The 26229-nt window shown below is 40.0% G+C and overlaps 2 protein-coding genes and 1 long non-coding RNA gene across 5 annotated transcripts in view; 2 read left to right on the top strand and 1 right to left on the bottom strand.

The window, feature by feature from the left end:
* Positions 1–1555: 1555 nt before the first annotated feature.
* On the bottom strand, positions 1556–7120 carry zgc:85843 (uncharacterized protein LOC405880 homolog). The gene is made up of 10 exons (XM_017422127.3): positions 6885–7120; positions 6408–6511; positions 6232–6329; positions 6035–6135; positions 5871–5953; positions 5654–5778; positions 2997–3098; positions 2802–2894; positions 2604–2723; positions 1556–2505 (listed from the first exon to the last, which is right to left on the bottom strand). Exons 1-10 carry the CDS (start codon positions 6974–6976, stop codon positions 2296–2298), a joined length of 1128 nt encoding a protein of 375 aa, XP_017277616.1. The 5' UTR covers positions 6977–7120; the 3' UTR covers positions 1556–2295.
* A 1865-nt stretch (positions 7121–8985) lies between these two features.
* Positions 8986–14429, top strand: LOC108239430. 2 transcript variants are annotated; one of them, XR_001808717.3, is made up of 5 exons: positions 8986–9506; positions 10127–10197; positions 11634–12877; positions 13027–13278; positions 13359–14428. It is a non-coding gene; the product is annotated as an uncharacterized LOC108239430 (long non-coding RNA). The 2 variants fall into 2 exon arrangements; XR_001808718.3 differs by lacking the exon at positions 8986–9506 and adding an exon at positions 9642–10001 and having other exon boundaries at positions 13359–14429.
* Positions 14430–15373: 944 nt separating this feature from the next.
* The window catches only part of wu:fj49a02 (myomegalin), a 38216-nt gene continuing 27360 nt past the window's right edge, over positions 15374–26229 (top strand). Inside the window, exons 1-4 of one of the 2 annotated variants that reach the window (XM_017422223.3) lie at positions 15374–15495; positions 16609–16655; positions 16742–16809; positions 21814–21924. In XM_017422223.3, the coding sequence (XP_017277712.1) occupies positions 15446–15495; positions 16609–16655; positions 16742–16809; positions 21814–21924 (276 nt within the window). In that variant the 5' untranslated portion in view covers positions 15374–15445. Of the gene's footprint in view, positions 15525–16608; positions 16656–16741; positions 16810–21813; positions 21925–26229 lie in introns of both variants that reach the window. The other variant, XM_017422224.3, reaches the window with a different exon arrangement.

Below are 26229 nucleotides of genomic sequence, written 5' to 3'. Positions count from 1 at the left end.
TTTAACGAGTCAACACTTCCTGGAGATAAACCATCTTTGTGGAAGTGGAATACTAAATTGTAAAAGTGACACCTTCAGGTATTAGTTTAGCAGTGTGATTTGCTCAGAGGTGCAGCACTGATGGCCTTTACATTCTTTACATTTTATCTATGTTTCTGTCAGTCTAAAAGCACTTGTTCTTGCCTGCCAGGCACAAAATGTGTGACAGAATACAAATTGAAATTACCATCTGAAACAGAACCTCTTTGCTAACCATGTCGTGTTCATCAGGGAGAAACCCGCCCGGTCGTGACATCATATTCAGCCACACTCACAGACTGAAGTTGACTTTCAGGGCCCATTATGAGGACAAATTCAGGTTGTTTCACCTTTATGGATGGCTGTATAAATCTGAACCTGACTTCACAGAGAAGAACCTAAATTAAAGAGAAGACAGCACAGACTGAATGGAGGTGAAAAGGCCTCAGGCTCATCCCAAAAGGCCATATATCTCTGAAAACTGCTGGTGTTTCTGCGCTCACTCTTCTTAGAACTGAGAGTAAATAAATGAAGAAAAACAACAGAAAATTGCTACGAGCACAACGTGCTGACAGAAAACCTCCAGAATGTCAGTTTTCTAATTTCAGTTTTAATAAAAACATCAGCATAAAATTCACCTTCCTAAAATCTGCTGAAACAAATGAGCTGGATCAGCTGATGAAGAAAACACAGTCAGCTACACTCCAGTATATATCAGTTATCATGACAAAAATTTATATATATATATATATATGTTTTACCTGAAAGAAATGATCTATAGTGAGATTTCTGGTTTGCCTCTTTTTGTTTTTATCACTGCAGTAAATTGTTTTCACTGACATAGTAGGTTTGTTGGCATGGAAACACTGGTTTCATCTGGAAATGACATTTATTGTAGTTGCAACATCTCTGGGAGTTTGTGAAACTTGATTTAGAGTTAAAACAACATCCATCTGAAGCTAAAAATGAAGTATGCCTGACCTTGTCTGGTTAATTTCCATTTAAAAAGAGGAACTCATGCTTTAAAATGTAAGTTTTTTATGTAAGATGCTGCTTTGCTTCTCAGAAAACCTGAGATTTCAGTACCAAAGCGTTGCTGTGATTAGCTTCTAAACTAAAAAATATTCAAAAAGAAGGAATCAATGAAGGTTTGCTGTAACTTAAACCTTAAATCCGAGACATGAAACCAACATTTTGGCAGATAAGTCAAAATGTGTGAAGTACAGACTCTTTACCAGTGTGTCATGTGATTATTTGGATGACGTGTGTGTGTTTGTGTGTGTGGCAGCTCACCTAAATCCAGGGTTCACCTCTTATCAGTTCAGCTCTAATCCTGCTGTTCAATAAGGTCACATCTGGGGACAGTATTGACAGCAGAGGAAACAGAACCTGTGAAGCTTTTAGTCTCTGAACAAATCACTTTGCTTAAAAACAGAGGGTCCTGCTGAGATCAGGTAATTAAACACCACTTACACTGCTGGATAAAAACACGTGTTTCCCATAAAAAAAATTAAATAAAAAACCTCACATACACAGCTGAGCACTCGTTGTTTTTAATCATACAACATATAAACACGAAAGACTGAAATCAGTCCCAACTACAGGAGGAATTTTAAATCTGCTGGTCTCTGCTTCACTGATGGGATCTTTTTCTCTTTTTTATGTTGATGTAAAATAAATACATTTGGTTCAAACAGTTTGGACAAAAATGATCGACAACACTCCTTAGTGCTTTATAGAATAATGACAAAAAGCTCCAGTTTTTGTAGTTTATTAAAGCTGTTTTAATCAGCCTATCTAGTGAATCTTTTCAACATTTACAGTCCTTAAAAGCTGTAATACTTCTCTCTAACCCTGACAGTTTTATTTGACTAAAAATAAATAGTGGAGGTTTGATGTGAGTTCCTGTGTAGAAACAAGCAAACTGTCAGTCCTGCAGTGGTGAGTCGGTGAGCTGTTAGTAATCTAAATCTGGGATGACTGGATATCAGTATGAGTCACCTGAACGCCGTGCGATCTGATCAGTCCTCACCTCCATCAGCGGCCCTCTTATCAGGGTCCAACAGTCCCTGCAGGGAGTGCCGTGTGAGGTGTCTGGTTTAAAAAGTTGACCCAGAGAGCCAAGTCTTTCAATTTCCCCTGGGTTTTAAGATTGCGGGCAGAAAAAAAAGACTCTTTTAATTCAGTTTGCACATAAAAAACAGTTCTCTGAGTAGATTTGCCTTGTCACGGTATTGAGTTTTTCTCAACATTCAGAGGCTGCAGCCTGTATGTGGTCTAGTTTGTCTTCTTTTCATTGCTGGCCTGTCCCTCAGGGGCGGGTTTCATAAAAAAAGCGGGACTGGTGTGGCAGCGGAGGGCCAGCAGGGCCGGAGCAATGGCGAGCAGCACATTGATGGCGATAACGGGCCATTTTTTGTCCACGGGGACTCTGTATGTGAAAGGAGTGCGGGAGTGCAGAGATGCTCCGATATGACACCATTGGGTCTGGGGAAAACAGCAGGAGAGGATAAAGAGGTCACTGTGAGGCAAGGAATTTTTATTTTTTTTAAGATTAACATCAGTGAAAACATGAACAGAGTTACCTGAGCCATGGCTCCAGCAAAGAAGATGGTTAAGTCCAACATCCAGCTGCATCCAGGGGTCTTTAGACCGTAGAGGAGGACGATGACCAGCGGCACAGCGTAGAACAAATACACCAGCATCTGCACCAAACAGGATCAGTCAGAGTTTTTAACAAGAGCAGAGGAGGCATTTAATGTTTTCTTTGTCTCTGAACTGACCATAACTCTGGGGAAACCAACGGGGTCTTTGAGGTACGGCTCGTACTGATAGATGTAGGTAAAACAGGCGTCCAGAGGACAATCCAACACCACCTGGAGCACCACAAACAACATATTTCTTTATCTCATATCAACCTGAGTGCAATGAGTCAAACAGACAGAATATTGATGAGCCCCATGTTGCTTTTTACTCACCAAGCCCCTGAAAACAAAGAAAACCAGAACTCCCAGGAAGAAAACAGACAGGAGCAGGTCAGCAGGTCGAGACAGAAGACTTTTCCTCTGCTCCACAGCAATCTGCTCAAATTACACAAAACGTCCGGTGATTAAACCACTGCGCATTTAATAACTCATGACTGAGCACGATTTATTATTCACTCGATAAACTTACTGTCTTTAAATTAGTAATGTTTTATCACAGTTTATGTTTTAATTCATTATGACTGGTTTGATATAAACCCTAATGTGAGTGCTCCTCAGTGCATCACTGGAAATGAAAATTTGCTCCAAAAACTATAAATCAAGGTTAAGAATAATCAGACTGCTCCTGAGAAATGTTTGGGTCCCAATATGTATGCAGAAATAGAAAATTAATCTAGGTATCAAGTATTTTAAGGTGTAAATTATGTGTCTTAACTCTATTTTGATGTTTAATAATTTTTTGTTAAAAGCGTTAAAAAAGTGTAGAGTTAGAGTTCATAAGAGTTAGGGAGCTGTGATCGTTGTTGTTAAGTTTAATTAATTTTCTACCAGAAGTTTTAATAAGCAAAGCTTATTGAAGTCTGTTTGCTCCAACGCCAATAAAATTACTTGAGCAGGAAATGCAAACAAACATAAAAAGTGTAATGGGACTTCATGTCACTACAGAGATCCTCCCACCACACACTTAGCTTTTTTAAACACCACAAATTTTATAAACACATTATCATAACTTCAATTGAGCTCATTTTTAAGAACCTGAGTCGGGATCATTTTAGAGGAAATTAACATCTTAGAGAGTCGGTTTGCTCATGGACTTTAAATCAACTAAACATATTCACATCAAAACATGTCATTTTGAAAAATTTGACATGATTTAACTAAAAGCATTCAGATATAAAATAAAACTCTGATAGACATTTTGAAGAAAGATCCTGAAATTAGTGGTTTTTTGCACACAGTTAATGCACACTGTATGCCATTTTGTTTAAATCTGAACACATTTGTTTTTATTTGCACACTGTTTTTATTACTCTACAGCTTCTTTTTCTCTCTTTGGTTTATTTGCTTAAACAGTCCAGACATGCACACTCTAATTAACCCTTTCATGCATGAAATATGAAAAACTCAATCAGGATTTTTTTACTATGTGTTTTTATACTTCCTTAGGGATGTAAAACAAGGTTTGAAAAAAAATTTTTTTTAATCTTTTATCTCTAAAGAAATATTTATCTGTCCACTCAAGTGTACTTCATGCATTTTGTACTGTAAAAAACATCAATGTAATAACATGGTAGTTATATAGGTATAGTTGTAATTTAGTTATACAGTTGTAATATGGTATTATATTGGAATGGTGGTTCCTCCACTACTCTGTATACCTCTCTATTTAAGCTCTATTGATAAACATAAAAGTTAACAGAAACATAAAACTTTTTTTCACTAGGCGTTTTATTTATATTTAGGTATGTAAAACAAGGTTACAAAATAAAGATATGTTCCTGTTGGTTCTACATGTGCCAGTGCCATAGATCCCTTGCTGTTCCAGTACATGAAGGAGGGTAATGGTGCAAAAGAAATTGTTAAAAAACACCTTGTGATTTTTGTCCTGAATGTCTTCACAAAGGCGCATGACAATATCTCCAGTCATTCCCAGCTGACTGATCTCACCTCGTCCCCCAGCTGGACCTTAATAGGGTTCAAAGTTGTACATGTGCCCAGAGGATCCTGCTTGCACCCACACTTTAATTCCCCAGGGCTTGGGTTTTTTGGGGATATATTGTTTGATAGACAAACAATATTGATTGTTGATTCTTTTGCTTTTTTCCCCTGAGCTCTGGAAGGTGGTGGTCCCTCAGGTTCAACATCCTCATCTCCTTCCTCAGCCTCAACTTCCTCAGCAACATTTCTAGACTCCTCACCTTTACTATCACTGCTTGAGCCTACCTCTCTGCTTGCACCTGTCTGTACTGGCAGCCATTCCTCATCACTGCTACCAGAATCACAGTCTTCCTCACTTGAGTCTAGAAACTCCTCTATTACCCTGTATGCCTGTCTTTTTGAGCTCTACAAAATAGAAGGATATATGGAAAAAACTGAAATTACATTATAAAAACATAAAGAAGTTGATTTATAGCCAAAATATTATAGGATATGAATTATTTTCAAGAACAACATTGGTAGTAATTGACACTGCATTGAAGTTGAAACATAGCTTGTGATGCATGATGTACAATTGAGTGGACAGGTGATTAATCTGTATTTCCTCAAAATATAAAATCAAAACTTGGAAATTTTTTACATATAATGTCAACTTAGATGTTACTTGATGTAATTATATTTTTTTTACCTGCAATGGTGTCTTTTTATAGAAGGTAGAAATGGAAATAGCCGAGGTGTTCGGTCTTTCTCCCTGTCTATCAGTCATCTTGGTTTCACTGATTATTTTTTCCCATTGCAATGACCAGCCAATGGGATTCTTTTGTATGGGATGATGCAATAGCTCCCAATAGAGTGGACTATATGCAGCAGTGGCCAAAATTGCAGGCATTTATAGAGAAAAAACACTTTTAAACAGCTGTACACTGTAGTGACCTCTATGCGTGAAAGGGTTAAAGCATTATATTAGTCAGATCCTAACCAGTCAAGTTTACCTTGTCTGCTGAGATGATCGGCATCTCCCTCCGTCTGCTGAAGAGTTGGGCTGCTGCCCAAAAAGGCACCAAGAAGAAAGGGACGTTCCTCCAAAAGGCTGGTCGAATGTTGGACCCATACTTACCTGACAAAAACAGAGGGCACTGTGAGTAAACTGTTCAAAATGGCAGCACTGTTGTGACCAAATTGAAGCATTAACTCTCGGGCATCTCTCACCAATGACCACTCCTGGAATATGGACGATTTGATTGGCAATGGAGGAGCCTGACCACAGCAGGCCCAGACTTCGATAAGACTTCCTGGATAAAGAAAAACGCTCAAGATTCAGCAGAGCTGTCGCCAAACACACACGTGTCAAGGTTTTGATGCTGCAGCTTTACCCTGCGAACATGCGGTGAATGGTGGTGAGGAGGAGGAGGAGGTTCACAGCCTCCCAATAAGACATCATCACAGCGTAGGCGGTGCTGAGATGAGGCTCGCCCTGAAGAGACAAAAGATTATACATTGAAATCAAATGTTTAAGGCAAATATTCTCGTAAATTTAAATAAAATACAATCTCTCAGGTGGTTCTCTTACAGTCTTCAGATAGAAGCCCATGAATCCAGAGATAAACCCGTCTTGCTCCAAAGCGTTGGTGAGACCCAGCATACAGCAGAAAGAAAACTCTGCAAATACTACACACACATGCACACAATGACACAGCAGCACTCCTCCACTGTTTCACACATCTTTATTGAACTGTCTGTTTGTACCATAGAATAAAGAGTCCACTTTGGTCTTGTGTTGCACTGTGAGGATGAGGAGGAGAGGAACGGATCCCAGGACAACCATTCCCATTCCCAGGACAGGGAGAGGTCTGTGGCGACAGTCAGAGCATCAGCTTCATCTGTGCAGATCTTTAACAAACTGATCATTTTGTCTGAGCTAAAGCAGTTAAACATGACTGTATTAAAAACATATTATTTTGATTATTGTTTAGATTGTTTCTGGTTTAATTCAGAGGGTGAGCAATCGACTCATAAGGCAAAACAAGCAAATTTGTGTTGAGTTTTCTTTAACACATTCAAACAAAATACTTACAGTAATATTAAAGAAAAATAATTACTTGTTGCTCTTATTTTGCTCCTGTGGTTCATTTTTTTTTAACTTGAATAAAAAAATAAGAGGATTTAAAAAAAAATAAGTTCTAGACAACACTGCTACACATTTAGAATTGATTATAAACTTACTCCTGAAATGCTGGGATCTTGTTCATGGTGTACAAAACTCCAGGAGCCAACAGGGAGAGCAGAAACAAGCTGACCTCCGCCGGCAGCCTCATTCTTCCAGTGTTGTTCAAAATTTTTAACGTCTCTGAAAACCGCTCAAATAAAACTGTTCCCAGCAGCAAAAGGAGGCATGTCAAAGGACAGAGCCCTCGCCACTGCAGCCGAGAGAAGAAGAGGGTTTAAAGGAGTGTCACTGGTTGGCTTTTGATCTGTGGTGAAGCAACACCGGCGCTCCAACACATCTGGAGGTTTCAAAGTTCAGCTGAGGGCCCATCCTCTTCCTCTCTGAGGATCGCAGCTCGTTGCTGCCTCTTTCTGGCTGAGTCAGAGCTGGGAAATAATGCTGATGCCAACAAACTGTATGTGGTCTGACACGGAGGGAAGTTTACTCATCATTCAGGCTGATTCCTAAAGTTTTCACATCATCTCAACATTTCATCTCCTGTTTCATTAGTGTGGTTTCTCTAAGTTGCACTCAGCTGCATCCAGTCCGCCTCTGTTTATGAAATGAGCACGACAAAAACAAACAAAAAGAAATATATATTCCCCCAAACACAGAGGATCGCATTATCTACACAAAATACAAAGTGCACAAAATGAAACCATGGGGTGGGGGGTGTCACATTTTATTATTAATCATTTGTTTTTTTACGGGTTGTATTTTGACCCTCAACTCCACAACATTTAAGAGTTAATATGAGAAAAGAATACACACACATAGAAAAACACAGAAGTTAAGACAAAGTTCTGATCTTAGATTTGCAGATGAAACATGTATTTATGCTGCAACTTTCAGTCTAAACAGTCCCAGGGTTGAAACAGACCGCCACCTGGTGGGAAAAGACCCATCAGCCTTTTACCAACTTAACCCTCCAGAAAAGTGGGCAGAAAGTGTTTCAAACCCAGGATCATTTTTAGGTTCGTCATCAAACTAACTTTGAGAAATGTGCAATCAGTTATGGTGTTGGCAAGATTAGACTCACCAAATATGTGTTTCACTGTCCTGCAGGAGGCAGCTGGAGAAATAAATAAATAAATATGGAAATAATTCCCACTAAAGGTCTGTTTGGTATGAACACTGATCAGTTTTGCACAGAATCAAATAAAATGTACGCATACCAAATAGACACAAAATGGTTAAAAAAAAGTTAAATAATTCAAAACAACTTGACACCAATGAAAAGTGCAACAAATAAAACTATTCTGCATATAATTAGGTGATTAAAGTGTATTTTTAAATATCATTGAAAAATAACAAAGGCACACAACTAGAATTTTGTCTGGATTTGGATAAAAATGCCTGTTTTAATAAAGTTTCAATTCTGGTGATAAATAAAACTATTTAAAACTATATGTTGACTGTTCCAGAGAGATGAACCAGATTCTGAAAAATCTGAATCTCTGAGCAACAAAAGCTCTGCTGACCCAAAGACCTGTGGAGCAGCCTGGATCATAACAAAATAATAAGTCTGACAGAGTTGTGGTCCCCTTTAAATCAGTGAGATTCATTAAATAATAGGTTCACATTGGCCTGGTAATCAGTATAATAATAGTGAAGTAGGTGAAAGTTGTTTGTGTTTACAGCCGAGAGAAAAGCCACTTTAAACCAGTAGGTTCAACCCCAGAATCATGACCCCTTTTTAAGATGCTAAGCTCCATTTTTGTTTTTGCTTTCTAACAACATGTAATCAGTGGACTCTAGCTGCTGTGTGTAATGATAGAGGTCATCCTGCACATGTTTTCTAAGTGAGTGTTGTCTCCACTCCGGTGACCTGTTACGGTTCATTTAAGAAGTCTGTTTTGGTATAAGATTAAAAAAGATTAAAAACTCCTGCATCTGATGTTTCCAGTCTTGATTAGATTCTGGATTATATCTGACAGGGAACATAAAGTTCAGAGCAAAGATTATTATATTATATGGGTCATGGTGTGGTTTGAAGGCCATCACTGAGAGAACTTCCTGAGCAAAAAGGAGCTTATGTTTGGTTAATTTATAAAGAATGCAACACCTTCTGATGAATGAGCGGTGTTTGTGATGCAGGGCTGCATGTATTGCATCCTTACCTTCTGCAACAAAGCTGCTGAAGAGGATTACGCCGCTGTTGCCACAGAAACTTAGTGGCCAGTGCAGCGGGAGATTGGAGAGGGGTGGGGAGTTCATGAGGAGAAGCAGGCGGAGAGGCGCTCACACAGACAACCCTTAACCCACGCAGCGGACGCACTTTTGTTTTTCATTTGACGTGACACAGATTTTCCCAGGTTTACCCACCATGATAAACCCTTTGATCATCGGCATCATGACCGTGAACACCTCCCTGACCATCTTCTACTGGGCCTTCATCCTGGGCGATGCTTACATGAAGTGGTTGGTGGAACCAGAAGACAAACCCAAGAAGATTGTCACCCCAGCCTGAAGGAGTCAGCATGGATCTGACTGACTGACTGTGGCATTTCTGCTAGTAGGACTAGTCTGGAACAGCAGTTCAGCTTGTAGTGCTTTCTGTGGATGATTTGGTTTTATTTTATTTTATTTTAATCTGGAGAACACAAATCAAAGAATCCCGCAAGGAGCCACTTTTGCAGGTAATCTTTTTTTTTTTTTTTTAAAACTGTATTATCTTGTGACTTGTCCTTGTGTAGATGTTTGTTAGAAATAGATGCAGCACCTCTAAGGAGCAAAAAGCTCCCCAAGTGACCCTTAAAAACTCTTGTGTTTTGCCTTCTGCTGACTCACTGAAAAGCTGGCGACAGTGTCAACCAAATCCTGCAAAGGATTACTTAAGAGCACCTTGATAGTGACACAGACAGCCTTACTCGCCTTCATCCCGAGACACGCTTGTTTCATCCCACCTTTGGTCTTGACGCTTCTTCTTCGGCATCCTTGCACCACATGGCGCATGTCTTCTACTACGGTCTGCACCCAGTCTCTTGGTTCATTCTCTTTGCCAATGTAGCCATCACCATCATGGAGTGGAAGTTTCTCGCTCGTGAGTTCCACAGAATCATGACAACGTCAAAAGAAGAAGAACCCAAATCCTAAAAAGGAATCACCTGAAAGACGCTTCCCAGAGAAGACCTGTGAGGATAAAAAAAAAAATGCTAGCTGTGCATTTGTTGAGAACAGCAGTGATGGTCAGATATTTTTCCTCCTTCTATGATACTTGATGTTAAGCATTTGTTGTGTGTTTGTGGTTCATTTCCAGAGTTGCTGCAGTAGATTACATGCCTGTTTGGAAGCCCTTTCAATCCCAGATTAAAGAAAAAAGATGAACAGGTAAGGTAATTTATCTTAAATTTTCCTCAAATGCCTCCTGTTTTTCATTTTTCTTCATACTTTTCATTTCATATTTAAACATCTTTACATTCGACAATGTGCTGACATTCCCTTTTACAGTTTCTTATTATTGCTGTTGTCTTTTGTAACCGAGACATTGTTTAACTAACTGGTTTATTTTATGTGACATGTACAGAGTCTAAAAAGCAGATGTGGTGCTCTTAAGATGAGTTGTGTGCATGAAGTCATTTCTATTCAAACCCTGGAGAAAGTGGGTTCATGTGGATTTATGCATCATGCGTATCTCTGCATGCAGCTTGGTCACAGATGACCATAAGCCTCTTTTGTGTATTACTGTCCACCTCTCCTCGCACGTATCTCTAATCCCTGCAGATGGAAAGCTGATACTCCTCTATGTCTGATTCAATCCTATTACCTCTGTCTGTCCTACATTCCCTTTTTTCACACTCCTGGAAATCTGACCCCTCTACAAAAGAGTAGAAGGAGGAATGCCAGTTTTCACGTCTTGACAAGAAATTCAAAGAAATGACAAGCTGCATTTTTGTTGCTCTGTTTATTGATGGAGACGTTTTGTGCTTGACAGGCAGGGAGTTTGTTCATAAACCACCTTAACATTTCCGTCCCTCCTCTCAGTCCTGCTTCAGTAAAAGGTTTCAGCTCTTCTAATGTCCAGTTTTCTCCCTCCTGTCACCTCTTTTCCAAAGATTCACAATGAAGTGACATGAAGAAACAGCCCTAAACCGTCACTACTTTCGTTCAACGTTAATAAAGTTTAAAAAATAAAAACATGAATGAACGAATAACCGTGCCCCTGAGCTCAGGAGGAGCTCAGCTTTTGAACTTCACCCAGCCTGTGTTCGAGCAGCGACAGCTCCTTCAGCTCTACAGACGGAACGACGAAGATGACGCTTATTTCGTGGACTACATCCCCCCAGCGAGAGACGCTATAACACTACCAAGAAGTGTAGTTTATGTCCTTGTGGGAGTGATGTTGATTATAGTGGCCACTTATGCCATAGTGGGTCACCTGATTAACGACCTCATGCATGACCTGGCAGGTAACCTCCAGCAGGAACGTTGTGAACTGATGTCCCCCCTCGCTCATCTGTCTCTGTGTCCACTCTGACATCAGTGTTTTCTATACCTGAGCTTTTAGGGCATATACTTGTTGTTTAATGGCAGTTTCCTTTACCTTCACCCTGTGATTTGTGTTCAGTGGTCAACTTTCCCTCTGATGTGATTATTAGCGCCTCAGCCATTCTGTCCAAATCACTGCTGTGAAAACGACACCTCAAAGGGAAACCTTTGCTGTTCCATTTTGCACTTCCACAAAGACGCTTTACGTACAAAGAACTATCAAAGTGACAAAGCTGATGTGTTTAGCTTCAGTGCTAAAATGTTGCTTCCTGTCACAGACTGGATCTTTGGGCCCAAAACAGTGGAGGAGGATCCAGAGGACAGGACAACAGAGGAGGAGCAGCGACTCAGCATTTCCAGTAGCCACACAGAGACCGGAGGCGAGCAGAGGATGGAGAGGGAAAAGGAAATTCTGCTTCCTGGTTACCACCAGGGAGACCGAGGCTGCCGCTGTCCATCTCCCCCTCCTCCGCTGAGAAGTGCCATCGCTTCATCGTACCCAGGAGAAAAAAGGATGTCTACTCATAGTGTGACCTTCTCCTGCCCTGATGGCCCTTTTGTCACTTCCCTCTGAGTTTTCGTCACAACAGTAGCTCACATCAGTTTTTCCCACATGCTGCATGTCTTTGCAGTAGCGTTGCAACTCTGATGTATAGTTATAGTTTCTGCACAATAAAATGCTTTCATTCATTATTTATTTAGTAGTTAATGTAAAGATGATTCCCGTTTATGAATTTGATTATATTCCACTGAGTTCTCATGCAGTATGTAAAATGCAAACAAACAAGATGTAAGTTCCCTTGTTCAACTAAAAACTAGATGCAAAGCTGCAAACTTACAAATGTTTTTGATCATGCATGCGCTCTGTCTGTGATCAGTAAAAGTTTAAAACCCACCTTTACTTCTGTTTTATCACATGTTGCTTTAAAAAACAATGTGCATCACTTTCCTTGTTTTGGTGCTGGACTATGAGCTGAGTTCCAGTAAACAACTTGATACAACATATGTGGTTGGTGTGTCCTGTCTGCTTTTATTAATCCATCTTACCTTGATCTAATACCTGCCTGTGTCGAGGGGAGGGGGGGTGACCTAATTATAAAGGTCGAGGATTACTGTACATAATGTTCAGTACAGACAGACAGAAAGACAGGCAGAACAGGGGTGGCTGTAGCTCAGGGAGGAGAGTGCACTAAAAATAAAGTTGTCGGTTCAAGTCCAGCTTCCTCCACCCCATGTAAAAGTATCTTTGGGCAAGACACTGTACCTCATATTAAACCTGAATTGCAAATAGCTGAGAGTTTGTGTGAATGAGACTTCATAAAAAACATATTCAATAAGGCTAGAAAAGAGTGCTGCAGCTGCAGTCGATTTACCACAAACAGATCTGAGCTCGCAGGCGTTCTGCTGACCTTGAACGGACTACAGTGAGGTGCAGCAGCTAATCTGGTTGTCATGTGCTCAGCTTCATGGACAGACATGCAGTGAGATCTGTACAGAGAGCCTAAACGAAGAGTTCCTGAAGGTGAGATGTTCTTTTGATTTAATTATTACATGTTTAAATGGATTTTCACTAAAAACCTGGAAAGTATGAGAAGATCTTTGTTGTGAAGTTTTTTATTATTGCAGCTCCAATGCTGGTTATAGACTTTTAATTCGTGGCTTCTTGTGCAGAGCTGGCACTGAGATAATAATTGGACTCATGGACTGACAGCACAGAGATGGATGTACATCTTCAGAGCCCAAACATTCGATACAAAGACGACGATGGCACAGTGATCTATGAGTCTTATATCCCACCTTCTCGAGATTCTGTCCATCTGCCTACTTATGTCGTCTACCTGCTCATAGCCATCTTCATCGTGGTGTCGGTTCTTTATGCCATCATTGGTCACCTCATCAAAGACCTCATCCATGATTTTGCAGGTTTGTTGCCGTCCTGTTTTGAAACTAGAGTCCCGGAAGCAGAAACAAACCTTGTAATTGTTGCCTTCTCTGTTTTCCAGACTGGCTGTTTGGGGAGCAGCCAGAGGAGGTGGTGGTGAACTACTGTGAAGCCAAGGATAAGTTCATGGCAGACTGGTCCCCTGAAACCTCCCCCGAGCTGGAAGCCATGGCTCGTGCAGAGGAGAGCAAGATGGTCGACAGAGACTTCTTGAAAGCTCCAGCTATCTGGATTATCTCCTCAGAACCACAGACCACCAGGACAGGACCCCGGGTGGCTTTTGGGAGGAAGTCTTAGTCACGCAGAAGGAAACAAACGCCAAGAAAGTAGTCAGATGAGAGACTTGCTGCTGCTGCTGAAGACTCTCCATGTGTGATGTGATAATAACTGAGACAAAGCATCACTGTGTGAAGATAAAAACATGTTATTTTGTTGTAAGATCTATGGTGAATTTTAGTTTAGAAGAGACTAAATGCTCGAGTGGTCCTCCACCGCCATCTAGTGTCTGTTGTGGTCATTACAACTGATTTGTGATCACATTTATTTAAAACAACTAACTGATATCTGACCTCCAGTATTTATATTTTATAGCTTCATACAATTTATTATTTTTAATCTACTATCATAATGCAATAATGCAAGTGACAGTCCAGCATCACATGTTCCAGTTAAGAAAATATAATCTTGTATGTGCTGATTCTAATTTTAAAAAAGAACAAAGAACACATTAAAGTGTACAAAATATATTATTTGAAATCATTCATAAACATATTGCTTGTTTTTTGTTTGTTTGTTTGTAAAAAAGCTTCAGGTTTCTGTACAAATTATAGAACAACATTGTCAGATTGTTTTTCTTTCCCTCTCTTTTTATTAGCCATACAGGATAATAAAATACATCCAACCTCATGTAGACATCTATACATTGTCAGGAAATCCAATTAGATGTTTTAGTTCTGTGCAATAAAAAATGTTTATTATGTTTTTGGTTCCATCTAAGATCAAATATGTTGTTTTAAGGATAAACTAGACCTTTTTGATCAAGAAAAAACCATGTCCTGTAACATGTATTAGAAGTGAGTGTAACTTTGAAGATTTTATCCTAAATAACCAAAAACAAACCAGACTAAAGACAATAGCAGCTTCTGTTTAAGTATGGATGAAGTTACTCGAAGCAGAACCTTCAGTTTTTACAATAAATGTTCACTATAGACTTCAGATTTCTGCATCAGTGGTTGTAATGACATCTACTGTCCAGAAGATGGAGCTGCGGTGGAGAAAACAGACAAAAAGTAATAACCTCACAAATGTACCAACCACCTCAGGACCTCATTGTTTTCATGGGAATAATACTTTAAGAAAGATGAGTTCCTGGCTGCTTCAAATAATGACACAGTCTTAATATTGTCTGTCCCTCTAAGTCCTCTTCTCCAGTCAGAGAGACCCCCCAATCCAAGAAGAGCTGATTTAGTAAGTGAATGAAAAAGAAAATCTCATTCAATTGTAGAACTGCATGTTTGGTTTTGAGAGCATTTAAGAATAAAAACAGTGAGTTGAGTCAGAGAGTTTGAAGCTATAGGAGTAACAGAGGTGCAGGTAAACTAAAAGAGTCAGCAGGCAAATTAATAAACAAAGCAAATAGATATCTCTTTTATGCTTTGTCTTTTTACCTAAAGCCTGAAAAAGAGCGAGAACAGATAGAGGCCGCATTCCACGTTCCTACTGATAACCAGGATGCTTAGTGTGCGGAAGTGGAATGCAGCCCAACACCTGAGCTGAGATTAAAGGTCCATCTAGAGAGCCATCTTTTGTGTCCTAGTTAAAAATTATTAAAAAATAAATAAAGCCACACAAACCAGCCTGAGGTCCTTTAATTTGACGAATACAATTGATTATTCAATCTGATGGATTCTGCTTGAACAGCGGGGGCTCTGCTGTGTAGTGTAACCTCCTTCCACACACACCCTCCTAACCTGAGCGGTGTGTGTGTGTGTGTGTGTGTGTGTGTGTGTGTGTGTCGTGCGGCTCTCTGCAGAGAACATGCTCCTGAGCGCTCGCAGCTCTCTGTATTCGATGTTCCAGTGATGGACGGGAGGCTCGAAGGCAGCGGCTGCTCGGGATGGATGTCCGTCCTCTGAGGGAGCAGCCTTCATGGATTGGAGCTCAGCGCCTCCGGAGCCGGCCTGGAGAGCGTCCGAGAGGTGAAGATGTCTGGATCCGCGGATCTGTGGTGCGGGGCTGTGTGGGGGGCTGGAGGGGCTGGGGGGGAGCGCACCGCACAGGAGCGACAAGCCGTGGTTAGCGGTAATCAGAGGACATCTTCCCGTCTTCTCAGCCATGTTTGATTCAGCCAGTCACACAGCAGGCCATTTTCTGCTCACAATCTGTGGCTGTAGCTATGCAGCATGCTTTATGGTTCGGGGGGGTGGTGGTGGGATGGATGGGGAGTGGGGGGCTTCACTGACTGCAATTATCAAACAGGCTTTGGACTGATAGCGGGATTGTTTGCATCTTTGCTCAAATAATAGGGTGATTTGCTGAGCATTTTCAGTTTCAGTGCGCTTCAAATTGGGCTTTCCGAGCCTAAACCTGACCTACTTTGCTGTGTCTGCTGAACATGAATCAAGATGCAAAAGGATGAGGAGGCTGTTTAGGTGGCCCAGTTCTGCGTTTGGGCAGGCAGGAGGGCTAGTACACTCAATCCAATATAAATACCTTCATATTGTGGAAAAAGCAAGGACATTTTTCAATCTTTAAACATACATAGATATTTTTATTCCCTTGTATAGGACAGTTGTTTGAAATGCTCTATGGTATTGTGGGTCACACATATGTGACCACATGGGCCATGATTGAAAAAAAAAAAACAGCTGTGGCATGATCTGCCCACCACAGAAATGCTTCACTCTTCATAAACCTGGTGAACTTTGAAATCGCTGGCTTGCACCAACTGTGTGTACATTTCTTGGCCCGGCAGCAGCTGTCAGAGGAATCCACCAAACTCTGGGTGGGCAGGAGTCAGTGAGCTCTGCTGTGGGTTAGTTAGGGTGTGTCAGCTGCTTTCTGATGAGATTAAACCAGGTGAGGCTGGTGTTCAGTCTCTCTCACTCTCTGATGGACTGTTGTCATAATTAGATTATAAATGTTAATTGTTTGAACTCTGACCTTTTATATCTCCTCCCATCACCTCATATCTCTCCTGCTATGACCCCCTTCCCTTCTCCTCCCATGCAGAGGTGTAGGGCTCACAGTAAACAACTCAGAGGGCAGCATTTTATTAATATTTTTGTGTCTTTGTGCCCTTTCTTTGACAGTGTTGTGGAAGAGAATTCTTCAACACAAACCACAGGTCACATGACAGGTAGCTGTCATTTCTATCACCACTTTACTCTCACGACTTTCATTTTGATGTTCCCTTTCTAACGCGCCTGTTTCTCTTTGGTTTAGATTTGTGTAGTGATGAAGCAGACAACTCTCCTCCTCTTCAGCTTCACACTCTCAAGCAATTTGAACAGGTGAGTTCCTTTATTGGATGCATTTATTCGGTTTTTGGTACCTCCTTGTGATTATTATTTTCATCTGAACAAATGAAAATGAGCTCCACAGTGACACCATGTGGCTGCAGATCTTTGCTACAAAAAAAAGAAGTGCTTTGATTAAATTATATATATATATATATATATATATATATGGATTGGGTTGTCTAATCCAATCACTGTGAACAGGCTGTAGAGAAATGAGATGTCCTGCAGCTCATAATGTTGGGTGGAAAACACCCAGAACCCTCCTGCTATTTTAATCTGCCTCTGGGTGATTCATGGCCCACTTTAAGTGTTCGGCTTCCTCTGCTCTGTTAATGGGAATTTCACTATTTCATGTTTAGGAGCAGTCCAAAGAATATTGCCTTTATTCAATTAAAATAGAAGTAGGAATAGAAACCAGATATCTTGTGTATCAAACATCAGGTACTACTACTAAATACGACAAATGTGATTTATTCACTCTGTAAAAAATGCTATCATATTTAGTCACAGTTTACCCTTAAGTCTGAATCAATAAGTTTAAAAAAAGCATAGAAGAACTTGATACTGAAGCCATTCTTAATAATGGCTCATAATGTGCACAAATTGTGGGTTTTAAGTTGGCAGGTGTAATTTACAGCAGGAGCTTTTTATATTAGAGATGAGTTCTTCCGCTGTGGACACAGGAGACAGAACCTGATGTAGTACACTGTAGAAATGACCACATCTCATTATTAGGTTTCTACTGAGTCTTGGTCTGACTTAGCTGTTTTCTGGAGCTGTTACTGAGTCCAAAACTAAAGTTGCTGGTATTTGTTTTCACATCCACACTGTCAGCTGTTGTTGTAATACTTACATTTAACACTACAAGTTTCCAAGCTAGCAAATCTACTGTGAATTAGTGTTAATACTATTTCATTTTAATGCATCATAAGGTTGGTAAATGAAATAATAAAAAGATGTCATACAGTAAGTTGCTGTAGACTGGATTTTTTTTTAACTGCTAGCACAACGCTCTGGGTTCGCCTCCTTTTCCCCACATCCTGACACCTGAGATCTTTCACCTTGAAGAAGATGTGAAAAACAACATTTGAATAATCTCATGTGTCAATAATAAAATCAAGATAAAACATTTCCATAGCTTTCATGGTTTATATACTTGCTGGTTGAATTTTGGTAAAGCAGACAGTTATTTTTTATTTGTGACTAAAATAAGAGTTTAGCACATTTTATGTGGGAATATAATTTAATGACACAATTTATTTTGTGTAGTAATTTTTAATAGTTGTCTGAACTGCTACACAAAACCCTTAGAGTCATGTAAAGGAAAGTCCTTAAACTGAGATGAAGACCTTAAACTGAGATGAATACAGTCTCACATAAACAGCAATACAAGGCAGAGCGGTCGTATCCATGTCATAAAAATCAGACAAAATGAAGTACATATGTGGAAAAAACACAGGATATTTTTAAAGAAATTAAAAGAGTAGTTGCTGTTCTACAAATGTACTAATTAACTGATCATCATCAGTGTGATCACTTCTATAAAAGCAGGAGTTTTGTCAGCATATAGGTGTGTATTAACACAATGCCAGGGAGGAAAGACATCAGCAATGATTTTTAAGAAGCAACTGGCACTGCTGATCAATCCAGGAAGGGTTAAAGGTCATTTCCAAACTATTTGTCCCTCATTATACAGAGAGATTATAAAAAGTCCTAAATGGAAAGCATTCAGAACAGCTGACAGCTTCTCTGTAGTGGATGTCCCAATAAGATCACCCCGAGGTCAGACTGTGCAATGCTCAGAAAAATTAGGAAAACCCAAGAGATCTTAGTTAGTGTGCTAAATGTCATGATGACAGTCTGAGAAACACTGAACAAGTGTGGCTTGTGTAAAAGGGTTGGCTCCTGTTTTCAGAGGATCCACTGTGATCAGCTGCAAAGGACATGTGGAAATGGTCACAGATAGTTTGCACTCTTTTCTATCTGTTTACTCAGCTCATATTTTAACAATTACTGAGCTTTTGAAACAAGTTATACTTTACACTGAGTCCTGTTTCATTGTAAAACCTCAGGCCGGATTTTTCTTGGAAAGCTCAGGGAGCTCTTATTAAGGCAACTTTAGCTCTGAAAAGGTCCTTCATGGCAACATTTTACCACTTCAGTAACTGTTTCAAGTAATCTCAGTAACTATGTCAGCAGGTCCGCAGCTGTGCTTCCTTCCATTCATCACTTGTTGTAACTTTTTAGAACAAACAGAGTTCATAACTAATCGTTTCCAACACTGTGAAAGCCCCCCAGTTTATGTGCTTTTATATTCATCAGTGGTGATGTAACTTATAGTCTCTGCAGCACAAGTGTGGTCATGACTCAGAAACACTTGCTCTGCAGTATAACGTTAATTGTCACATGTTTTCTAAAGTGCTTGGTGGCCATCTTAGAAATCGCTGACTGTTCAGCCAAACATTATATGAGAATAGACCCATCTGCTGCAGGAGGAGCTGTGTTATACAGGAGTGTGTGACAAACCAGCCACACACAGATGAGATGGACTCTCAGACATCCACAGGCTGCAGCCACTTTCAGGGCTGTAGTCTGTGGATGTGTCACCTTTACACTTGAAATTAACACTCAAAGGCACAGGAACACATGCTGTATATATTTATACAACATCAAACCCATTTAGTTTTTGATTAGCAGCTAAAAGTTGTTTGTCTGAGGAAAAAAAGCAACTGTACTGAGTATGAAGAGTGTAAAAACATTATTATTATTCCGCAACAAGATACAACTCAATCAGGAAAGTCACTGAATCTGTCGAAAACTGAGATGAACAAAACGGATTTGTTTTTGTCACTTTGTCGTTTGGTTTTAAAGATGCACCGCTTCTTAAAGGGACAAAAAGGCAGACGTTTCCTGATCTCGTGTTTCATTTCTTTCCGTTGTCTGATCTCTCCGAGGGACAGTTAGGGATTCTCCACTCTGTGAGATTCAGGACGCCTCTCTATTAATAGCGCCGCTTCTCAGAGCTCCCAGTTCTCGTATTTCTTTTTACCTTCTCCTCACCCATCTGTTCAGCCCAGTCCCAAACGTAGAACAAGCTGCTCGAGTCTCATGCAGTTGGGAGTTTTCTCCAGAAAAAGGAAGCGACACTGGGACAAACCTGTGAAGGAAGCTGAATCTCTTCATGCTGTTGATTTTGACTGTGAATGACAGAGACGGGCTGTGAAACAACATGCATCCAGCGAGGAATGTTCAGCTCTGCAACTGTCTGCCTAAAAAAACTCCTGAAATTTCCCGCTGCAGACTTTCAGACTACCAGACAAGCATATTTCAGAGGAAATAGAAAGGATGTAAAAGATAGATAAGGTAAACAGACAAATACTGTCAAAAAAGACGGCAATAGGGATGTGACACCCTGGCAAAATTGAATTGAGAGTAATTTCATTTATTTTCTCACCTCCACTCAGAAAAAAAACTGCTGTTTTGCCTCCAAACAGCTTCTTGTTTAGCATCATTTCAAGCTCTTTGTAATTTGTCAAACTTTTAAATGATTATTATGTATTACATCATATTTCCAAGATATAGAAATCTTTATTTTTGTATTGTTTGTTTGACTCATAGTCTCTGCCACCCATGCACTCTGACTCTGTGCGCCTCTGTAGCACCCCCACCCCACACACACAGACACACACACACACACACACCCCCACCCACACACACACACTCTGCTTCTTAATCTGATGACTCGATCCCCATCTGTTATCCCACCTGATTAATTACACATCATCGACATGGTCAGTGAGAGCTTTTGGTCATTCCCAAGCAGTCCAGCTATTATTCTTCACACAGACACACTTTATTAGAATAAAAGACACCAAAACCCTTAAAGCTTATGACTGTAAATAAACATGTAACATGTCAAAAACACATGAAGCAGGAGTAAGTCCAATAATAACTTTGCATTTGTCCCTGAATAGCTGGGATTTTGTCCTCTGGATTTTGGGCTCTTTTTTTGAAGCCTGTATCAAACTAGATCAAACAAGACATATTTCTTTTCAGCAGACGTAATGTGATTCAGATCATTTATCCTCGGGCACAGAATGAACCATTTTACTCTGATTAAGTCATCTCAGATATTATAAACAGATAAGTTCTTACCTACAGATGATTAATCCACTCTCTGTGCAAAATATCAAAATAAAAGAAACATTGATCGGACGTTCATTGTTCAGCAAAGATGAAAGTCACTGATGTAATTAAAACAAGATGATTTGAACAAAATGACATCTGTTTTGTCAATAAGGTGAACATCGCAAAAAGTCAACTATTTAAAGCAATGCCATTTTTTTAGTGTATTTGAAAGTAAGAGGGCAGATTGAAAGGAGCCGAATGTAACACATCTATTTTCCTTTTTCTCATCAACTTTGTTCCCCTCAGCAGAGGGATGAGATTTCCCTTCATACTGTGTCACAAGTGCCTGTAAGCCCTTTGCCCCCCCTCCTCCTGCCCTCTTCTCCTCTTCCACCCATCTCCCCTGGCAGTCTGAGATTCCAGGGATGTCTCCTCCGGTAAAATAAGCTCCTGTCCCTGTCCTCGGGCAGACCACAGCGCACCATGGAGCTGCCGCGACTGCATGTCTGACTGCGGGGCTGCAGAGTAGCTCTCTGCACTGCAAACCTTGAAACTCTTTAGTGTGTGTGAATGTGTTAGTTTTAGTGTGTGTGTGGTTGTAGATAGAGGTTAGAGGCTAGGATCTATCAGTAATAGTAGCTGGACAGGATGCTGTCATGGAGAAGAAGGAGGCTGGTGGTTACAGGACTCAAACAGAAGGACGAGCCCTGACTGTCGTTGTCCTTTAAAATGTCCTCTTTATCCCCCCTTGAGGGATGATCCGGAAGGATCCAAGACGACTTTTTGTTTCTGATCTATAACGGACATGTTGAGAGGTATCAGCGCTCTCTGACAGTCATGTCTAACGGTTACCGTACTCTATCACAGCACCTGAATGACCTGAAGAAGGAGAACTTCAGCCTCAAGCTCCGCATCTACTTCCTGGAGGAGAGGATTCAGCAGAAGTACGAGGAGAGCAGTGAAGATGTCTACCGTACGGTGAGTAGGACTGATCTTATCTCCTGAGGACTGGGACTGTACGGGGTTGCTCTTCGTTGGTAAAGGGGGACATTTTCATCATTGGATTTGCTTTTTAAAGAGATTTGGCATCAAGCATTTAATCTGAAAAGAAAAAAACTGGATCTTTATCATGCTTCATGCTTCTCGTCAAGTGTTGAACTTCTTTTGTTTGCTGATCCTGGTTGAAGCGATGTTACAGATCACGTGTTTGTTGTACAAAGATCGAACCGCTCTGCCAAAGACTAATAATTCTTTAATGCATCGCTTGTTACATCTCAGACTTGAGCTTCCTTGATGGTTCAGACAGGGAGTTGTGAAGATTTGACACGCAGTATTTGTCAGATGCATTTGATTTCAAGCCTGACTGCACAGATTAGGCTTTTAGGGAATGAAAAAAATCAAATCCGCTCTTTAGTTTGGTAACGTGAACTGGCTGCTATGAGCAGGATGGAGAGGTCTGTTTAGATACTGTAGTCACAGCAAGTGTCGTAAATGCTGTAAAAACAGGAATGATTCCCGTCTGCTGAATGTTTTACTGTATTCAAGTGACACATTTCTTATGATACAACAGCTTTAAAAAGACACTTTTACCAAACGGTTGTGCTGAAGGTATCAGAATCAGTAGTGAGAATTCCTGAGCAATATGTATCTGTATTTATCAAATTGTTGCTAATAAGAACAATTATATCTACATCTTTTTCATGTCAGTTTGTATTTTACTGGTTTGGTTTCAAGTCTTAGAATAAAATAAATCAAAACAAATTTAATTTGTTGATTGATAAAAGACATTTAATGTTATGACTTTACTTTTTAAGATAAGACCCCACATAATGATGATAACATTTTGCACTTCTTAAAAAAATTGGTTATTTCTCCAGTTTATGAATAAAATGGTTATTTCTTCTAGTAAAAATACAGATAATTGATTTTTGCCAGGACTAATGAAATTCTCACATGGATCAAATGCTGATAATTTGTAATTCCTCTGCAGAGTTTTTATGCTCTTACTGAGTGAATATCTTTTCTTCTCGAGTGTATTTTGTGAAACACGTTTAAACTTTGGGCTGCATATTTTAAAATTACTCAATTATTTGCTGAGGAAAACAGACATTAGTCCGTGCAGGCGCTTCATCTGCACGGAAAGCTCCCTGTTTTTAAATGCGTTGCTGCACGCGTGCGTGGAAACGTGCCTTTTAGCAGAAGGTGACCCGGTCCGGCTGTCGTCTGGCTGCTGAAGTCGGAGATCAGCATTTAAAACTTGCGTCTTCTACACTTCTGATAGCTGAAATCCTTTCTGATTAGCTGCAACTAAAAGGCTACGTGATCCACTCAAACAGGACCTGAGCCTCCTTCTTATCTTCCACTCCCTCTGCAGCAGTGATGGAGTAAACTGATCCGTGTTGGACACACACGCAGCTGCAGTTTAATCCTTGGCTGTGATTAAGGGTTAATCAGAATAATCATCTTTAATAGCAAACTTAATCTTATTTCCAGAGTGCTTACCAGACCTGGGTGGTTTACAGTAAAGTCGGTGAATTATTGTCATCTCTCTGAAGCGTTTTACTGTAACCCTGTATAAACTAGGTGTGGGACCTCTGGGTACATAGAGATCTCAGCGAGAGCTCCAGAAGCTCTATTTATAGAACCGGCTTCAGATTTATCTATCACATATATCCTGTTGAGTGTCCACATCAGAACATGTCAGGTTTCGCTTCTCCTTTTACCAGAGGTCAGGTCATTTAGCACGCTATGATTCAAATCTGTCATTTAAACAGCTTTTTGCAACACATTTACAGAAGAATGTTTGGTTTTCTCGTGTCGGAAATGCTGCTGCTGATTACTTGATGTGTGTTCTGGATGGATCCATACCATAATATCAGAGCAGAGCAGGTGTGTTTTGTGGCGCCGCCCTCCTCGGGGTTAAAAGTGGGGCTGTTGCTGAGGGCTCCCAGTGCAGGAGGGGTCAGAGGAGCAGGAACACGGTGATGGCTTTCTATATTTAGGACTGTTTTCAAGAGGAGGAGATGTTTGTCTTTCTCTGTTTGCCCATTGTTGACATACAGACAGGAATACAGAGCACATTTCTCATCAGGGTGTTACTGTGACAGCTCATTTACTATCATTAGGTCTGCAGAACGTGTGCTCGGTCAGATTGGATGTAACTTGTCAAAACCGGGTTTGAGGGACCAGTAACTGTAGAATAAATAGTGACAGTTTATTCAATGCTTATATTTCTTTTAAATTAAGTTTTGATTTGTTTGGTTGACACCATTTTTGCCTCAAATCCAACAAATCACCTCATCTGAGTCAGTGCGCGCTGCCTTTGATTTAGGATAAAACTAAAATCTTTGACTTTGCTGTTGATTATGTGACATTAATTTCAGGAGATGCTCCATAAAAGGCAGGTTGTTGAACTTCAGTTTTAAACACTTTAAAGACAAACAGTTTGCACCTGGCAGAGCTCGATCCAGTGTGAGTTTTTCTATGACCAATACCTTCATATGACCTTCATAAATCAGGGCAGCTGATGGCCAGTATACAACACTGTTTCGAATTTATTTTTGTTAATATTTAGAAAATCTACAAAATAAGAACTTGTACACCTGAAATTATAATATAGAATAACAAGAAAAAAAATATGGGCTACAGTAAGCTGGTTGTGTGCAGCTTTATTTTGAAGGAAAAAAAGTGTTGAAACTCTGATTGCAACTTAAATGTTTGGCATTTTCATCCAGCTGTTTTTGTCTGTATGAGCTGAAATAATTATTGAAAAATAATTGCACTTAGCAGTTCTGTGGTACTTTGTATTAAATTTTAGGGTCATACATGTCTTTCTATGGAAAAAAATGCAGAAATTATTGGTAAATAAATAACATTATTAAGTTTTTATTATAGAATATATTTATTGTCCGCCAACAAAAGGCAGGCGGTCATGTTTTGGTCTGTGTGTTTTGTTTGTTAGAAAAATATCTCATAAACCAGTGGACGGATTTTAATGAAACTTTCAGAAAGTAATCATTAGATGTACATCTACGACTGATTTACGATTGGAGTCAGTTTGATCCAAGATGGCCACCACGACTAACCAGTCTTAGAAAACACAAAACTGTCTATAAGTCAGTCAAATTGACAGATGTTGAGCTTTAATTTGATGTGGTTGTAGCTGAAAGTCATACTGAACTCTAACAGATCTCACAATATTGCTTGAGATCATCATTTTCAAGGTCTGACCAAAACAAATAACTCGTCTTTCTCAAAAGAAGATGATTTTAGTCAAAAACTCTGGCATGAAAGGCAGCAGGTGATAAGCATTCATTCAAGGAATGATAGATTTTTAAGGTATAATTTTATGAGTTGGATTAACTTAATTAAATATGAGATGACTTTTGTTGTAAATTAGTGCTATATACATAAACAAAAATGAATTTATTAAATGTTTTCTATGTATATACTTGATTTATTATTTATTTATTGGTTCATTGGCAATGAAAAACAGAATATACTTAATAACCAGCAGTGGTCAGCGAAGAACAAATTTTGTTTTTACACTATTACAAAAACATCCTGGCTAATTTTCAGCAGTTCAAGACATACATTTTAGAGATTATTATTTTTTTAGAGGTTTAATTGCACAGACAGGGTAATATTTGTATTTTGTCTCTCCTACATCATTTAATCACTGCAAATCAACACTGAAGCCATGACAGGACGCTTCCTTTTTTCACTGGTTTCTTGTTGATATGGTGACTCTGTTCACGTGTGCAGAATGAAAGTGCTGACCTGCAGCATGTGTGCTGAGCGCTCGTGTTTATTTGTAGGTTTTATGTTGCTGCAGACCTCGGTGCTCTTTCTGAACCCGAAGAACAGAGACGCACATAAATCCTGATAATGAGCGCAAGCAGCGTCTGATCTGACTCCAACACGTAAACACAGATAAACACAGATAAACACAGATAAACTGACCTCTCCTGTCTGTCAGAGGCCAGCATGGAAAGAATGAGCCCCACCATAGCCTCTGTTTAAACCCCTCTGTCCCGTGTCAGAGCAGTTCTTGTCCCCTAGACGCCCCCCCCTGTGGACATCAGCAGGTAAACAAACTGCCGAGTTCAGCCCTTGGCTCCTGTGTGGCTATGTGAGCTGCTCTGAATTCTCCAGCTCTAAATAGAAGATCCCTGACCGTCAGTCAGATGTTCTGTAAGGACGACACGCAACAAACAGCGGTCCTGGTTTACCCCACAGAGAGATTACAGCGCGAGGCTGAGGAAACAGAGAGGACAAGAACGT

The sequence above is a fragment of the Kryptolebias marmoratus genome, linkage group LG20 (assembly GCF_001649575.2).
Source record: "Kryptolebias marmoratus isolate JLee-2015 linkage group LG20, ASM164957v2, whole genome shotgun sequence".
Lineage (NCBI taxonomy): Eukaryota > Metazoa > Chordata > Actinopteri > Cyprinodontiformes > Rivulidae > Kryptolebias > Kryptolebias marmoratus.
The sequence above is the reverse complement of the archived record's forward strand: the minus strand, read 5'-3'. Positions and strand labels throughout refer to the sequence as shown.

Coding starts and splice junctions, on each gene's coding strand:
- zgc:85843 (XM_017422127.3), bottom strand. CDS start 6,976: ATGAGGCTGCCGGCGGAGGTCAGCTTGTTTCTGCTCTCCCTGTTGGCT. Junction 6,512..6,884: donor AAGATCCCAGCATTTCAGGA/GTAAGTTTATAA, acceptor CTGTCGCCACAG/ACCTCTCCCTGTCCTGGGAA. Junction 2,895..2,996: donor TCTTTGTTTTCAGGGGCTTG/GTGAGTAAAAAG, acceptor GTGGTGCTCCAG/GTGGTGTTGGATTGTCCTCT.